The sequence below is a fragment of the Capricornis sumatraensis genome, chromosome 2, assembly GCF_032405125.1.
Source record: "Capricornis sumatraensis isolate serow.1 chromosome 2, serow.2, whole genome shotgun sequence".
In the NCBI taxonomy this organism is placed as follows: Eukaryota; Metazoa; Chordata; class Mammalia; order Artiodactyla; family Bovidae; genus Capricornis; species Capricornis sumatraensis.
Window position 1 is genome coordinate 98,519,000 of NC_091070.1, and position 18,777 is coordinate 98,537,776.

At 41.5% G+C, this 18,777-nt stretch overlaps 1 protein-coding gene and 1 pseudogene across 1 annotated transcript in view; one reads left to right on the forward strand and one right to left on the reverse strand.

Moving 5' to 3' along the window:
- The window catches only part of NREP (neuronal regeneration related protein), a 32,070-nt gene extending 15,306 nt beyond the window's left edge, over positions 1 to 16,764 (reverse strand). The window contains exons 1-2 of the mRNA XM_068965308.1: positions 16,737 to 16,764; positions 15,370 to 15,438 (exon numbers count right to left, since the gene is read on the reverse strand). Of these exons, the coding sequence (XP_068821409.1) occupies positions 15,370 to 15,372 (3 nt within the window). The 5' untranslated portion in view covers positions 15,373 to 15,438; positions 16,737 to 16,764. The remainder of the gene's footprint in view (positions 1 to 15,369; positions 15,439 to 16,736) is intronic.
- An 842-nt stretch (positions 16,765 to 17,606) lies between these two features.
- The window catches only part of LOC138097409 (protein NipSnap homolog 2 pseudogene), an 87,240-nt pseudogene continuing 86,069 nt past the window's right edge, over positions 17,607 to 18,777 (forward strand).

The window sequence follows — 18,777 nt, forward strand, 5'->3', positions numbered from 1 at the left end:
ATAAATGAGTTACAAGGATCATTTTCTCTGAACAGTATTACATCAAGGATTAGATGGTGCCAAAAGATGATGCGCTGAGCTGTCTCTCTAGAGACCAACTCTTAGAGCTCTGCCTAACCCTGTGAATGCTGCTTGGAGATGGCGTGCACAGCGGGGAAAAGGTGCTGCAACTAGAGGCCAAAAAGGAAAACGGTGGGTCATTCACACACTGGACGTCATCTCTGCACATTACAAACACTTGACTATTGCACTCAACCACAAATGCCCTCCTGCTAGAAAGGAAGGGATGATCTTTTAGGACACTGCTGCACTACAATACCTGCTGACACTCTTGGTTTTTCCATGGCCTGATAAGTTCTTAACCTGTAGAAATGGGGGTTGGGGAGACAACTGTGGTTCACAGCACACAAGCTGATTAAGCCCATTGAATTAACTTTGCTTTGGGTGCAGATGTTTACTATGAGCTCAGAAACTGTCCACATTTTACTCATATTATGCAGCAGATTATGTTACTGCCCATGATGACATGTCAGGCAGGCAAAGGATTCATTTCTTTCCTTTGTGAGCTGGGTGTTTGAAACAAGCAGTGTTCAGAGTTTAACAGTAGAATCCTCTAGATTCACTCTGCCTGTTGTGAAGCCATCTTGAGAGGCCGCTGATGAATATGTGGGAGCCTGACAGCTGTGGAATTTCATTTCTAGATTTCAACTAGGCAGAGAAAGGAAAAGGAAGTCTCCTCGCTGGCAACAAAATGAAAGTGTTTACAAGTGAAATTAATCGTCAGCACAAAGAGCTTTCGCAGTCACTCTGTACCACAATATAATATTCTGCCTGTTTGGCTGCTGAGTTTTTTAAAATTTGATTTCTAAGAATAAAAACAAAGACTTAAAGAGGAGCAAGGAATCAAGTCAGAAGCAAGCCACAAAAGGTTAACATTACCCAACTTTGCTTTGTCACCGCTCTTTGAAACCGTTCATGATGTGAGTTTGGGGCTCTGGATGGTGTGTGCTTCAAGGCAGGGTGCAGCAGCAGCTGGTGAACCCAGCACGCTGAACTGGAGGTCAGTTGCAAACATTTTGTGCTGTGCAAACTCCTCATCCCAGCCTCATTCCTTTCCAATAGGAAAATGCTTAGCACAAAGCAATCCACCTAAAGGCTCCATAAATCCAAAAAAGGGAGTTACTGATCGAGGAATTCTCAGATTTCTGCCAAGGCACCCTCCCCTGTGCTGGAGGTCAGCCTGGTATGCTAAGCAGAGCCAAACTGTGGACTGGACTCAAGGAATTAAGTTCAACACTTCAAATCTACACTTTTAATGGGCAATTTTTCTTTTCAGTGATGAAGACAAAACAAAGTACAAACAGCTGATAACAGCCCAAAGTAAACCAGGAGAAAAAGCACAAGAAGAAAGCTTGGAAACAAATCTCATAAAGGATATCTAAGAAGAGATTTTCTGAACAAAGGAAAAAAATAAAGCAGCTTTTTAAAACTCTGGTTTGAGATTAAGCAGTTTGTGAGTGAACAATAAGAAAGTACAGGCCACAAAAATAAGACATTTGCTCTTTTCAGCGGGATAAAAAATACTGGCCTTTGTTAACTAGCACGGAAAAAAAAAAAAAAGAAAGAAAGAAACGGCCCCTCAGGCATTTAAGCACAGCATAAGCTTTTCCTTGCCCCATGACCTCAACAAATATGTTAATAAAATCTTTTACCTCCCTGGAGTGGAACCAGAGTAAATATTTACTTAACACATCTGAGTTCTAAGTCTGGACCACCTTATTCCCTTATATAAATTGGTTTTCATTTGCAACCAAGAAATTAGAAACACCACATTTTGCAATGTTTCTCTTGCTTTTATGGTAGGAGAAGGAAGTAAGGATGAAAGGGAAGGAAGGGAAGGAAGAGAGGAAGAAAGCAAGAAGGAGGCAGAAAGAAAGAGAGCAAAAGATGGAAAGACAGAATGAACACTGTAAGGAAGAAAAGAAAACCGTATTGGGCCTGAGTGCACCAAACTGCACTTGAGAATTTTTGAACGGTATTCTCTGCTACAAATGAGTCATGCTGTTGATACCCTTTCCAATACTAGACATCTGGAATTAGCAGGACCTTTTCCAAGCACATTCCAAGGTTAATAAGAAACATCTAGACTTGCTTTTATTAGCCAGTTTGAGTAATTTTAGGTATACTGAATTTCACCTTCATGTAACTATAAGAAGTCTGATTTCTACTCACCAAGAATGCTAATTTTTCTTTCTTCTTGTTCTAAAGTTACTGTGCTATTCACTAAAATCTATGAAAGTTTTCACCAACAAGGTGAAAGAAAATGTCCTCGAAACTCAAGGGTTTTTTTTCCCTAAAGCCCTAAATTAAAAGCTAGTGAAATAAATATTTATCTGGACATATGGATTTGGGGTTTTTCTTGATCTGGGTGAATAATGAGATAGCCAGTTGCTTTTGATGAGCTTATGAACAATTTCAAAGCATTCCTATCGCTGACATATGCAAGACTGACTTTTCCAGAAAGTTTGCATTTTCTCCCAAAGTGCTCATTCCAAAAGAATTTATTCACTCTTTCCACCAATGCACCGTCTTCTGCTGGCAGCTGCAGACTGCTCAGCATTTAGCAAAAGTCATTTCACAGTTCAGTGCTTGTCAGGTACTGTCTTGGTCATTTGAAGACTAGATAACTCTCAACAGCAAACAGATCACCAAATTCGGAGGGAAAGTGGTTTCTATTATGGAGAGGATGTAATTAAACTTGGTTTAAATCAGACGCTAGTTGATTACCTTTTAAGAAGTTTGTCTTTAAAGAGGGGAACACAGCCAGACCTGTATCTGCACGTCCTAAGTGCTGGGGCACTGTGCAGCTTCCGGGGAACTGCCCTGTATGGAAACTGGCAAAAAACTGAAAGCACAGAGGAGCAGAAGGTCAGGATGGATGTGCCCCTGCACACCACCTGGACTCTCAGCCCACTGAGTGCGGTCTGACTCAGAAGGCGGCTTCTCCCTGACAAAGGCCAGTCCGGCAGCGCCACAGGAAGCAGAGACGACCAAAGGCAGTGGCCGTCGACCCAAATGGACGCGGTGTCTCGGGACCGGGAGTCATCAGTAAATACCTGGAGAGTCATGAAGATGACTGCAAAAGGAATGCCAAATTAGGAGGCTAAATTCTCTGGGAAAGGGATCACTTATATTCTAATTAGCATGAAAAAGACAGCATTGGAAACTCAGAACTTCATTCTAAATCCTGACTGCATTCTGAGACAAGAGAAGACACTGATATTGACATCTTTGGGGCTTTTCCCTTCGGTTCTTCTTCCATGGTAAACCAATCAGCAAAAGGAAGGGAACTGTGAGCAAGACATGAGAGTTGTTGGGACCCACACTGGCAGAGTATCTAACTTTGGAGAGCCACAGTTTTCCGTGGGAAATGCACACTGGAGTTCATTATAATTTCTTTTTTTAAATTTCAGGCACGTTTTCCAGGCACACCCCTTTAATCCTCAGAGTGCCGCTGAAAGGATGAAATGCATCAGCACATGTAAGGCCATGGCAACAGGTCAGCACAGATGGACTAAGTGGGCCTGGGTCAGCTGTCACACCATCAGCCTCACCGTCCCACAGAGGAGGACGCTCCGCAGTCAGAGAGCTTGCCCAGGGTCACACAGCCAAGAAATGGAGACGACGGGATGCACACCCAGCCTCTCTCCTCAGAGAATGCGGTCTGTCCACAGCAGTCTTGTCTGCTATTTCCCCGGAGCCAGCTGCAGTGGCGCCATGAGGCCCTGACAGCGGGGCCTGCTCTCAATCCCTCAGTAGGTGCTGAGCATCTCTACGCACTGCCCTTCTGATGGAATTTAGTTGGATTGCTGACACCTACTATCAAGAGAAGTTTTCGCAAAAATATTTGTTTCTCTGCTAGCTGTATTTTCTTTTGTGTGTGTGTGTGTGTGTTTGATAAATAGCTGCCCTTCAAAAATAACAGAGTGAAGTAAGCCAGAAAGAAAAACACCAATACAGTATACTAACACATAAATATGGAATTTAGAAAGATGGTAACGATGACCCTATATGCGAGACAGCAAAAGAGACACAGATGTATAGAACAGTCTTTTGGACTCTGTGGGAGAGGGCGAGGGTGGGATGATTTGGGAGAATGGCATTGAAACATGTATAATATCAGATGTGAAACAGATCACCAGTCCATGCATGAGGCAGGGTGCTCAGGGCTGGTGCACTGGGATGACCCTGAGGGATGGGGTGCAGAGGGAGGTGGGAGGGGGGTTCAGGATGGGGACACATGTACACCCATGGCTGATTCATGTGAATGTGTGGCAAAAACCACCACAATAGTGTAAAGTAATTAGCCTCCAATTAAAATAAGTTAATTTAAAAAAATAACTTGCCTAAAACACTCAGCACTGTTGGAGGGCACACAGGGCATGCTCGCCAGTGTCCATTTGTTGCTACAGTCACTGGGGAAAGACAACTTTTACAGCAGCAACTCTCACTTGGCTACCTTAAGACTGTGGATCTAATTAAACCCAAGCAACACTGATCACCACAGTTTTGTCTTTTTTCCCTGGAAGGAAATGTTCACCACAATACAAATATCTAGCAAACACTGCAGCTAATTTTAAAGGGTATTTGCTGAGAAGCCAAATTGTTTTAATATGACCCCTAAATAAACCCTCAAACAACTTCTCTGATGACCTGGCAATGGACAATCTAATTCAGAATATCTTTCTTTCAACAAATACCATTAGAAATCATATTCACTGTAACTCTGCTTTTCAAAACTTCAATTTCAAAACAAACCATTTAATCAAAGGAGAATTAAACTCTTGATCAATAATACGCAGCTATGTAAACCATACACAACATGTAAGTATAAAGTGATCCTAGTTGAAGAGGAAGCAAATAAATACTTATGAGAATAGAGAGGCATGTATAAACTATTAAGAATGGTAATTCAGAAAGAGAAACAAATCTAACCTGATTCTAGTTGGGAACTTTTAATTAACATAGTCTAAGAAATGCAATCAGTTCTAATGACAAAAATGGAAACACAGAGATGAGGGAACAAGCCAGCCGTCAGTTATGACTATCATGAAGGTAACAAATAGCACATAACAAGAAAAGTGGTTTGTGATCCTCAAACCACATGTAGAATACCGTATTCATTCAGTCAAAGACATGACGAACCTCTGGTTTTGTCTAAACAACATAAGAACATTGATCAATTGGGGAAAAATTCACATTAATTATCAGATGAATTGTTTCTATGATGCCAAAAACCACATTTAATTGAATTTTTGATTGAATTGACTGTGACAGTTAATCCTGTATAATAAAATTAAAGTTTAAAAAGCAGTCCTCATGAAAAAAAAAAAAGAAAAAGGAATAGGCTTAATAAAGATGAAATGAAAAGATGTAGAGATTTGACTCCCAGACCTTGATAACAAGATCAGAATAATTTAAGATTCTATTATCAAGATGCGAGCAAAACATACAAGGGCCAGAGGCATTCCATGATGTATAATTAGAACCAAGTCTCCACAGGGCACTGTGAAATGGAACTTCAGTTATACAGCTTTGTTATAGGGTCCAGAGCATTCAGGCTTTGGAAACAATCAAATCTAGGTAATGAAGGATCAAAATTACAAAGATGAGAAGGGCTCCAAGATGTGGGCAGAATTTTTGCTGTATTAACTAAATTGGTTGAGTATACATATTAATTATCCAATCAATAAATCAAAAAATATTTACTAAATACTGATTTTCTATGAAATATTGAATATTTAGTAAGTAGCTTTCAACTCCAGAGAATGAACATCTTAGGAAAGACAATTTCCCATTAGTTTGGACTCCAAGTGCTAAAGTAGCAAAGAAAACACATTTTTTAAAAGAAAGGTTTCTTTAGAGCTAAGCCACCAAATCTTGGGATATCTATTCAGGAAAGGTGAGAGTTAATTAACGACTTCATCTTTTCAAATTCTAATTCTCATAACCATGCTACCTCAGAAAGTCCATGAGATTGCATGTTTCAAATAGTAGGTCCATTTTCTGCCCAGTATTCCTTCTTTCAGTCAGTGTTAACTGAGTCCCCACAACGCAGCAGGCACTAGGCTAAATGCTCAAACATGCCAAACCCACATGGCACCACGGTACACAGAGGCTCGGCAACTGCCTGGCAAATGTGCACGATGGCAGACTTTCCCAGCATGGTCTCAATAAGCCTTTTGGTAACTTTCACTATGATGACTTAACGAAGGGCAAGAAATAGTCCTTCTTGGGAAAGTCCTAATAACAATCCCTTACTTGGGTCATGTTTTTAAGTATCTTAGTAAGTTTAATTCATCTAACCACAGAATCCAGTTTTTCCTTGACAGTTTCGAATGTTGGCTGCCAAACACACAGTATCTTCTCCTAATTTCTACTATATCTGACACTGACTTCATTCAATAAAAGAGACCACAAAATGCCTGGATCCATTTTAAACATTAACAACTTTTGTAAATTCCCCCTGTTCGGTCAGTGGACTGCAGTACTTTTCCCAGCTGGAATTGTATCAAACACAATTCAGACAGGAAAGCTGCTACCTGCCCTAGTAATCAAAGGACAGCGGTGTGTGATGGTGATCTGAGTAAGGGCTGGAGTGGAGAAGGGACAAGAGCTAGAACTGGGCAACCACACCAAAACTTTGTGCACATTATCAATCTCCCTTGTTTTAATTACGTATTGGTAGAGGTCCCTGGCTCATATTTTCACTGGCAACAACTATTCAGCTATTCTCCCTTTCTTTCCAATCAATGTCTCTGATTTCCAATTTCAGCATAAAAGGGGCAAACAGACCTTCCTTTCATTGACCGCATTCTCTTTAATATCTTTCCCTTCTTTTCAAACAGGCATGATGCTTGTATTTTAGTCTATGAGAGTTAGGATGAATACTGAACAAGCATAGTTAAAATCAAGGGTTTAAAAATACCTCCAGCTACATAAATCTAGGGCTTCCCTGGTGGCTCAGACAGTAAACAATCTGCCTGCAATGCAGGAGACCTGGGTTTGATCCCTGGGTTGGGAAGATCTCCCAGAGAAGGGCATGGCAACCCACTCCACTATTCTCACCTGGAGAATTCCATGGACAGGGAAGCCTGGCAGGCTACAGTCCATGGGGTGGCAAAGAGCTGGACATGACTGAGCGACTTCTTAGGCACAATGCTTAGATCGGAAACCATTCCGAGGTAACAACAGGCCATTATTTTACTTGTAAAGAATTCATTACCTTGTGAAACCAGAGCAGATGATGCTCTACCGTCATGACTGACTCAGTCAGATTGCTGAGAGGCAAACTGTGGACTGCTGGCAATACAACATCGATGACCTGAAGCACAGTGACATCCCCCAGCCAGAATTCTGGATGGACATGTGACTCCACCCTAAAGCTGAGAGTCCTCTTACAGCAGACCACGTCAAACTAAATTTCTGGACACTCTGAGGGCCTCTTGTGTCTGAACAGTGCAGAAGGCAGCGCAGAACTGAGGAACTGGTTTTGTATCATGTTTACATTTCACTTAACTCTCCCCTCTTACCTCCCTAACACTGAGGGTTCTTTATTCAGTGAGATGGTTTTCAGCAACAAATTCATCACCTGTGTGTAGTGATTTAATTTCCTGGGTCCTACATTTTATAATCAGAACTGTCACACCCCTGCAAAGTGTTGGGGCTACTACAAGTTGTAAATCTCAAGGTGAGCCACCTGATTCTGCCCAGAAGTAATAGATCGCCATGTACTCCTGAGCTCCCACTCGTTCATTTATTTCACAGACATTTATTGGTTACTAAGGATGTGCCAGTTCCCACAGGTATTGGAGCTGTGGTTAGACTGGCTCATGGAGGTGTAATCTATTTCAAGGTCCATGAAGGTTAGGGGTTCCTTTCACGTTGTAGGAAAAGAATGCCAGTCAATTTCACTACTGTTCTAGAGTTCCCTCTCAACTGTTCCACAACTGAATTCATCATCCTGATACAGGAAAAGAGGAAAAAGAGGCATCACAGCTTCAACTGCACCATAAGAAGAGGTCTGATGTTCACTTACTAGTGGTCAGTGTTTGTGCTTCAAGTTTACAGTCTTGGAGGGTAGAAAGGCATGCAGAAAGAAGCCAGCCACAAGTAGAATATTGTGTGTGTGTTTAGTGTACCAGGGAGCAGATCATTCCTGCTAGATGTCCTGGGGAGAGTTTCATGGAGGTGTTGTTATTTAAATTCAGTCTGGAAGAAGAGCTTTATTTGTCCGGAGGAGCATTCTTTCTAGGACTGAGTAAGCAAAGGCACAGAGGGGAGGGCCTCCTGGGGCATGTTCAGAATAACAAGTAGCCTGGTCCTTCTAAGAAAATAAATGCTATAGTAGCTAGAAATAAAACACGAGTTCACATAGTTCTGGAATGGCTCCTCAGCCACAGATACTCAGTTTATGAAGGTTTAAAACACATTAGTTGAAAAAAATATTTAAAAGTATGATGTGGGAGTAGGCATAAGGAATTCAAGGAAACAGCGCTTATGTATGTCACTTACTGTCTAGGGGATGAGTCCAACCGCACCTGAAGGGTCCAGAAGAACTGGTAAAATCATTCATATTGAAAATCTTGCAGCTGATGCCTTCTGAGTCTGTCCTGTTTCCAGAAGAGATTCCAGAAAAATCCTTCTCGGTCTTGGCTTTCCCCAACTTCTGGGTATCATGTTATGAGATTCCCTTATGACGGTCACTAGACTATTGTCTAAATTAGTAACGGTCCGTAGGCCTCAAATTGTAAACAATTTTATTATGATGATGCAAGCGTCGGCTTGAATTCTGAATACGTACGTCTGGCTAATCAGGAAGAAGTAGAGAGAACCAGCTGGGTTTGTGTGGTTGTGACTGATTAGCACATGGCTAGCCGCAAAGAAGGGAAGAATGGGGTCTGCTCTCACAGCTGGCACAGAAGCAGCACCCTCTCTGGCCAAGTGGACACTAAGGAACCCTCTGGCATTTACCAGGGGAAGTGCAGCCACTTGCTCCCAAGAAAGAGGTGAAGTGTGCTCCCTTCCCTATTCCTTCCAACTAGGGACCTTCCTTCTTACCACTCTACCACAGCCCAAGGACAGCGAGAGGCAGCAGCAAATAAGCTGTATGTGAATGAACATGTGTGCTTTTTTTGTTGGGCACAATCAAAATGCAAAGAGCCTGAGACAGGCTGGAACCTGAGTGGGAGCCTGGGGCCATCTCCAAGATGCCTGCGCGGTGGCTGCCCCTAGCTCAGCACGTGGAGTTCTTGACTTCTAGGTCTAGTGTGTGAGGTCTGTCTTTGAGAGCACAGAGGCCTGAAATAGGGAGGAGGACATTCACTAATGCAGTAAACATGTATTATGCTCACTCCTGTAAGCATACCTTTCTAATACATGTATTTCTTTTATCAGAAATATGCTTTTCTCTCATCTAAATCTACCCATTCTTCATTCACCCAATATTTACCAAGGATAGATGCTAAGCCCTGAAAACGTCAAGAAGGCACAGTACTTGCTCTCAAGGACCTTCTAGGTTTCAAATTCTGTGCCGACTCCAATCAGTTGTTAATGTAACAAGACAGTGAAGATTTGGAAATCATATTCAGGATGAATAATAATAATAATGTGTGTTAAGACACTGATTCGCAATGTCTGACCCAAGTGGAGGAGGAGACAGAGATAGAACACAAACCATGTATCTGTCATCTCTGGGTATAGGTTAATTTCTACCTCCTTAAAAGAAAGCATTCACCTCCAATTCCCGGTCTCCAGTGATACCACTCCTCTGCATCTTACAATTTGGCACTAGATTATATCACAATTCATTAAGTCCATCATGCATATTAGTCTCCCTGCCACAAGTAAAATATAAATCTACATTCCATAATGCAACAAACTTAGCACAAAGAAAATGCTAAAAAAAAAAAAAAAATGCTTGTTCAGTTGACACAGGAATAGACGCACAATCCTACTGCTAACTCTTCTCAGGTTCTTCAGTGCTTCTATACATGGCGACTTTGTTTTCTTGGGATCGTTTACATGATAGCACAGAATGAGATCACAGGAAATAAGTAAAGGCTTTAAAGTTCCAGTACTAGGAGCAAAGTTTCTCCTGGATCCCAGAGGGCATTTTTAGGACTCTAGGAAAAAGTTGCTGTCAGTTTTGAGTACCACAGCTGGATCAAACCTAGAGGGCTAGAATCACAGCAGGTTGTTCAGAGGATGGCTTTAAATGTTGATAAAGGTGAGCAACTGCAAGACACTCTTTTTTGACAACTGGTTTTAGGGCTTAATCATAATTTTTTTTCTTCTGCTAATAAATAATGGAAGATAATTTGCTGTGGAAGCTAACATTACATTCACGTCAACTTCCTAGCTCTTTAGAAGAATAGAAGGATCAAAATTACTTCTAGTCCATCACAACTAAACAAGATTAAGTCATTAAGGATGGATTTTTTAAAAGTTCAGCTTAACAGATCTTAGCATGTATGGACCACATATTTACTGAGCTTCTAACATATATTTAATATTTCATTAAACACTGCATATGACATTTTTAAACTTTCTGGAAGTCTATAATCTAGCTGGTCAGTGAAAGAAATGAATGTGATCCAACTAACAAATAATGCAGGAGAGTATAATCTAGTGTTACACCAGGTTAATACCATGTCATTGCTACTAATAACTGAATTGATATTTAGAATTTAGTTGAGAGCCATGCTAATGTTTAAATCCCAAACCATCAGAGCTGCTAATACTGTCATGCACTAACAGATCAATTTCAGGATCACTGCTGTTTTTTAAACCACTGAGATGAGAGATTCTTGAAGCTGTCCACAGGTGCAAAACATGTCCTGAAATACTCATTTCAGATAGATTTAGATCCAAGAAATAGGATTTTTAGGAACCATAATTTCTACAGATGTGGACTGAGACTTACGGTTAACTTTCCAGTATACAGCAAAGGAGCGATTTAAAGCCAGAATTTTTAAAATCTATCTTTATCAACCAAGATGATACAGTCCAGCTACACCCATTACATTTTCCTTTGGTATATTCAAATTGGATTCACTAGTAAGATTTCCTTATTGCTAGTCTTTTTCCCATATAACAAAGGAATTATTCAGGGAATTCAGGCAAATCCCTTCCACTCCTGCCTCACTCCAGCAACATTTTGAATAAACCAAGATGAATCAGACAAAATCAAGTTATTTTGTGTTAAGCATAATTATTCAGATAATTATCTCAACCCTGCACTTCACTTTGGTTGTGAGGATAAGGTCCTAAAAGACTCACCAGCCAGAAACAGCACTTGAAAACATACGCGCAGAGCAGGGAAGCCACAGTGCCTCTCTAAGGTTCCTAGTCAGTCTAGAGTAAGTGGGCACAATGTATGAAACTCATCATCTGGAGGTTATTCATTTGGATTAGTAAAGTGTTCATACTTCAGAAGGATATTTTCCTAAAGTACTCATCTTAGACTGTGTGTGTGCTCAGTCATGTCTGACTCTTGGCGACCCCATGGACTCTAGACAGCCAGGTTCCTCTGTCCATGGAATTTTCCAGGCAAGAATACTGGAGTGGGTTGCCATTTCCTACTTCAGGGGGTCTTCCCGACCCAAGGACTGAACCCATGTCTCCTGCACCTCCTGCACTGGCAGGCAGATTCTTTACCACTGCACCACCCGGGAAAACCATTCATCTTAGGGTTTAAAATAAAGAGAATTCTCTCAGTATATTTATGAAGATCTGATTTACATGCCAGTTTTAAGAATTGCACCAGTTTAAAATAGCACAAATAAAAAAATAGAATGATATTTTAAATACCTGTTTATTCCAAGATTTCTGCTCAAATACCTTCTTCTGCCTGACCTATCTATTTAGCTCAAGAGGAAGAGGGCCTGGGGCTAAACCCAGATAGACCATCCCTACTGTCCTAATTCCCCAAACAATTCCCAATTCTCCCCTCACAATGCGCTAGAAGCACTGGTAAAAGAGAAGACAGTACCATCTACAATTACTCTCTTAGGTACCTTTCAGCATCCCCACAGTCAAAAAATCACTGAGTAACTTGTAAATTTACATTCCCAAACCCAACAGCACAGCTACCAACAGTACCTCATCCTTTGCAATCTTTTTCTCTTTTTCTTTAAACAAGAAAACCTTATGTTACTGAAGAGATTATTGAAAGAGTCTCCTTGTAAGTTCATGAATGCCCCTTCACAGACTGTACAGAAAGCAAAGCTCTAAGAACGGCACAATGGAGTCAACTCATCATTTTGAAAAGCTCAGCATCAGACTTAGAGAGAATCTAAACTTGTTCCAATTCCTAGGTCTCTGTTAAAACATAATAAGCCCAAGCTTGTGCCACTGTGAATCCATGGCACATTCATACTAGGAGGCAAGTTTACAGCACAAAGGGTAGTCATGTTGAAAATCAGGACTTAACTTTGACACTGAATTCAATTTATTTTTTCAAACTATTCAGTAAGACCATCTGCTTATTTTTGAAATATTTTCTTCTCAGTGATGTATCCAAAGCAAGTACCTTTAAAATAAAACAACTAAGTAAATCCCAAGGACCAATATTAAATATAATCTTAGAAATTAAATTTAACAAAAAGCCAAATATAAATTAAAGAAATGCTGAGGATTTCTGCAGACTCACAATATCTTGTTAATTGCAAAGACATGTCTGGGATGGAGTGCTAGAAAAAGTTATGCTTACCAGAAAATCGAAAACGCTGGGGGATATTATTAAAAAGAACACTCTAGAAAATGAAGATAAGGCAAACCACACTCAAAATTAAAACCTTTAACAGTACTCCTAAAATCCACAACCCCAGATGCACTGTATCCTATGTAAATAATGCCCCCGGGAATTGTGCCCAAAGGGTCCCCTATATGGAATACAATGTGATTAGCGCCTCATAGATTAACAACGCAGTTGTATTTTTTTATAATGCAAAAAGTTATCATTGTGAAACACCATTTTAGGGTAGGTCAAATGTCTAAATATTGAACCATTCTGTTTTGGATCCTAGAGTCTACTAGTTAATTTCTTACTCTGCAATGAGTTGATTATAAATTTGTATTTGGAATAAGCCCTTTACTAAACAGGTCAAAAACACTGAAATTAGACCCTTTTTAGTGTTTTAAAATATGGAAATCCATGTTTCTATATAAATGGAAAGATATGTTTCACAGCAAACATATAAAAGTTTATATATGTTCTGGAGGTGACCAGGTGTTAAGTTCACTGCTTCCCCAGCGCTAGTTTCTATCATATAAGAGGTAAGTCTTTAAGTAAGCCAGTTACACAGGTCAGCAAAGTAATTCCTGTTTTAATCAAGTAAAGAAAATAACTTCATTTTTCCAAAAAGGAGAAAAGGAGGTATAAAACACCTCTAATTTCAGTTAAAAAAAAAAGACAATCAAAATTTATTTCTTTTTAATGAAAAGATTTTGAAGAGCTCAGAACTCCTGGAATAAGAAAATTGCTAGAAAGTTACTTGGAATCACCCACAGACAATAACTGTCAGTGGTTTCATTTCAGGCAATGGGCTTGTGCCAAAAAGGACTGACATCTTGATGAAAGGATCACCAAAAAGTCGTGAGAATTTTTCCATGACTAAAATTCCTTCCAAGAGCAACAAACTGATTTCTCATTCTGTCACCATAAATAGACGACAACTGTAAGAAATTGACAACATGCAACAATAATTCGAATTTGCTCTTCTGCATTCGAACTGTTCCAACTTTCAGTCTTGGCTTTGGCACACATGCTTTCCTTCCACAAAGCTTACTCCGCTCACTACTATGGAAACATGATATTTATTCTTTGAGCTTGAGCTATAGGACTAATTTTGGCAGAATCAGTGGTCAGATTGATGTTCAACCAAACTGGTCACCTGACATTACAACACACATGAATCTTCACACCCTCTTTATTCCAGGGTAAGTTTCTGGGATAAAGAGCTGCAGGACCAGGTGTCATGGCCAATCACAGTAAAAGATAACGAAATAAAAACACTTTGCAGTAGGCTATTTTATTACCATCCTAGAACCCTATGACGATAGCTAGTTAGGAATTTCATATCGATTTAGAAACCATTTGCACAAAACCTACTGATTAATTTTGTTTATCCCTTTTGCCTTCTACCTTAAGTTACTTAATTTGGTCATTATCAACCTATGCCCAAGCAAAATCTATTTTATTTGATGCTTTGACACCCACCTGTTGAAATGATAAGTGAGGCACACACACAAAATAAACAGCTTACTTATTAACAGAATGCAAACAAAATTCATGTAACTGCTACTGACTCACTTTTCTCCTTGGAAGCTTATACTTGGATTGCTCTCAAAGAAAACATCAAGTATATCGGATTCAATTTTAATTCATTATTCCTCCCTCTTTTAAATTCCTCCCTCTTTTAAAAGAAAAAACAAAAACTAAATTTGGAAACCACACACTCCAAGCAGCAAAGAGGTGTTCTAAAGAGCATAAACGTCTGCAGTAGGACATGCTATACTGAACTAACAAGTTTCATGACATTTCTGTTCTTTTTTTCAGTTCAACTTCATTTCCATAGAGGAAATTTTTCAAAAAAAGATTAATACATGTATTCAACTGTTTTTAATGTGTATTTCATCTATTTCTTTAACCCATCATCGAACACTAAGCTGCCTCCTCTATTGGTCATAAAGCTTGTCAGAAATAGTTACGCCTTCATTTAGAGGATAACACGCTTATCTTCTAAAACTGAGCAGATGTCTCTCATAAATGAAGTTATAAATCAATGACAACAATAAAACAGTACTTATATTTGGGAGACAATAGAGTGTATTAACATAGAAGTCCATGCTCTACATATATACCGCTTTAGCATATACTATAGCTGTTGGATTAGCTGGACACAGACTCCTACTTTTGGGATAAGTTCTGGCTCTCTCTACTAGAAGACTCGTTGCTTTGTTTGAGCCCCATTGCTTGCCACCTCTTCCACGCATGTCACAATTTATCACTCGTCTTAAAGAACAGAACAGTTTCTGTTGTTCAAGTTAAAAATTTTTCACTTCTGAAAGGAATTTCAGTTTTCTATTCAAAATGATTGAAAATCAAAAGATCTTATTCCTAATTCATCACATCCAATAAATTGCTGTACTGCAGAAGCTTGCCAGGCTGGATAGGAACCTCTGAAAGGTCATATAGGGTAGAAACAATGAAGGGTTCAGAGGAGATGAAGGTGGGTGGTTGGTATTTTTATGGAATAAAGACTGATAAGAAGTAATTGAGAGTCTCCTCTGATGACCAATTCTTACCATTTTGAGAATCCTTAATAGTCTCGGCCTTGCACCCTCCCTCTCTTCGGTCGAAGGAGACCAACCAACCTGCAAAATATGTTTAAATACAGTAGACAAATTGCCTTACCATAGGTCAGCAAATGAGAAATGCTTGTTTAGAGGTTACAGACAAATAATCATTTTCTGTGGTTAAGCTCAGTTACATGCAAATTATTGTAACCACTGGAGCTTCTGAAAGAGCTTTTCAAACGGTCTGCAGGCTTAAACAGGGGACAAAGGAATCCCTGGTACCTGGCTTTGCAGAGTCCTGGGCTATTCTTAGTGTTGGGTTCATCTTTAAATTGCAGGAGTTTAAAAGGCTTAATAACTTAAAAGTAGAACCAAGTGATAAAAATAGATTGTTTTCTGGCCTCTCTTTGTTCCCAGACATACTACTGGCAGTATATTTGCAATCAAGACAGCAGAATACGAATCAGCCTTCCACCGTGTAGTGTAATGCCTCAGAGTGGATATTTTTGGAAATGGCACTGCATTACATAACCTTCCGTGTTAAAAAAAAAAAAACTACACTAAGGGGGAAAAGTCGGGAATATACACCATTATGCCCTTCTCCCTAAACCAAATAAACATTAATATACGTGCTGCGGTGATTTTCCTCCCAACCTTTGTGTCACAATACAGTTCTTTTGTTAACATAAGTTATGACAAAAATTAAGATGAATGGAGAAACAAAGTTCTCTAACAGGGTATTATGAGCTCTTCGAGTTTTCCTATAATGGTATTACAGACACACAGAAATGCAAATCAGATCATTATCATCATCAAGCAAAAAGCAGTCACTTATTTTTAAGCCATCCCTCCCCCAAAGTTCAGCTGCTTTATAAGAAAATGCAGGGAAAAGTGTTGCAAGATCGAATGCCTGAAAAGACCCTTGGAGGCGCAGCAGCTTTGAAAGAGTAATAAAGACTAAGGATGGAGGAACACAAATCCACTTTATAAAAGGGGAGGGGGGGTGTGCATGCACCAAAGTGCATTTAATGCAAAGAAACAAAACAGTTCCTAACAATGCTTTATTAGCAAGAAGAACAAGAATTAATCACACCAACAAGCGAAAAACCCCACCCCTTCCCAACAGATTTCTCCCTCTCAACTTGTGCATTAGGGAAAAAAAAAAAAAACAAAAAACACCCAAGTCAAATTCCAGCCTTAATGCAGCGGGACCAAAATGCCAGAATTTCTCTAAGTACAGGCTTCCGTTCTTTAAAATTTAGAGGGAAGAAGCATGAACTCTGCAGGGTTGGAGTCCAGCAAAGAGCAACGGCAAGAAATCGACACAAAAGAGAAAGCAGCGCTCCCGGCCGGGGATGGGAATGGCATATACTTACAGACAAAAGCCCCGTTCCCTGTTCACTCTCTCCTCTCTACACCTGAAACACAAATGTGGATGAAAAAGGGTATCATGCTAGAAAGACAGCTGGGGAAGGGGGGTGGGGGGAGGGGGCGGGGGGAGGGAAAAGGGGTGGAGGAAAAGGAGGGAGGAGGGGGAAGGGAAACAAAACCCAAACCGGCTTCACTTCCAAGAAGTGCAGCCTTGGAAAAAGGAGGGGGAAGGTCTCCCTGCCTCGCGCTCTCTCTCCAAGAGTGTGTGTCTCTTTCTCTAAGAGTCAGTTTCTCTCTCTCTCTCTCTCGGCTGCTAGTGTGCTAGTGAACAATGAGCTAATTCTGATGGGCTGGCGCCACGCCAGCACCCCAGCCTCGCTGCCACTGTGCGGCCGCGGCGGAGCCAGACTGCTTACTCGGCAGGAATCGGCGACTCGGGGCCCGGTCGGCGAGCGGCCAACGCGCGCGCGTCCCGGCCCCCCGCACCCGGGAACCCCGAGCGCCGCGCCGCCCCCCTGCGCCTGCCGGGCCCGGGGACAAAGGGGCCCGCGGCTCCGCGCGCCGCCCCGGCCCCGCCCCCGGAGCGCGGCGCGCACACACCCGGCCGGGCCTCTCCCCCTTGGCGGGCTTCTCCGCCTCGACGTGCGGTTGCTTTTCAGACAAATAAGGAGGCGGAGGAGGCGGTTTGGGGGCGCGCCAGGCGTGAAGGCGGCCAGGGCGCTGCACAGCCCGGCGGCTGGCCAGGGCCCCGGGGAGAGGCGGCGCGGCCCGTACTGTAATAATAAACCTGCAGCAGAGGGCATCTGAGGGAAAGAGGACGGCGACCGGCGGCAGCCGCCTTCCCTTTTATGTGCCTGTCCGGAGCAGAGCAGAAAATGGTGCCCGCGGCGGCGCGGAGCCGCACCGACACACAAAGAGCCGGCCTTGCCCGCGTTTGCGCACGGCCCGGGTCGGCCCCGCCGGGTACGCGCGCCCCGCTCCCGGCAGCGAAGAAGCCCGCAGCCCGAGCACCCCCGTGGCCCTGTGGCTGCGCGCTCTCGCGCACACACACACAGGCACACACACACACACGCGTGCGTGCACAGACAGCAAGAGGCTGAGATCTGGTATGATCAGCACAAGACACCCTCCCCCAAGATTTAGTAAGTTCCCAGCACAAGACACCCTCCCAGAAGACTTAGTAGGTTCTCACTCTCAGCCCCACGGAAATCGTACTTTTGAAAACTAGAGATTGCATTTTAAAAGAGGTTCTTTGCATTTCTGATTTTTTAAAAACCTCATCTTTCTTACTTAAAATATGACTGTCTTTTTTTTACAGTCCTTTAAAAGCTCAAAATTTTGCTACAAATTCGAACAAACTGATTTTGACCAAACAGGATATAATTTTATGGTAATTGTCAGATGTTAGAGGGCAGGGCTATTTCCTAATTAAATTGCTTTGCCAAGAAAAAAAGATATGAAGGATCATAACGTCTTTTAAATTTGCCATCAACATTTTACTTCTGATCACTGAAAGCAATGTTTTCCATTATAACAATCAAAAGAAAGGGCGGATGGACTTACAAAAACTAAGTTCGTAAACATTTCACTACAAAAGTAGCAGCAAATACTGATTAGACTGCTAGTGGGTGTAATGTTTAAGGGGCCCACTTGGAGCCTTCCCTGAATCAATCTAAAACATCACAGATATTTTCCTAAGGACAACAAGAAAACTTACCTTGGAAACATAACTAGGAACAAAGGGAAAAAACAAGTCTCAGTGAATGTCCCTAATGCCTTCAGGGCCAGTGTTCACCTGCCCGGAAAATGATGGAAGGCAGGTCTGGGGAGAAAATGGGGCAGTGGGATAGGGCAGAAGCCTGGGGGCTGCCTCTGTAGGTCTGAAAGGGCACCCCAACACTGAGATCTTACGTAACCTCAGAGTCAGATTTGAAACCCAAGAGGGCACTGCCACATGGACCAAAAATCTATCCCAGGACAATATGTTCAAAAGTTATTTCTACAAGAAAGCATTTCTACAAACACACCCACACACACATTTGACTA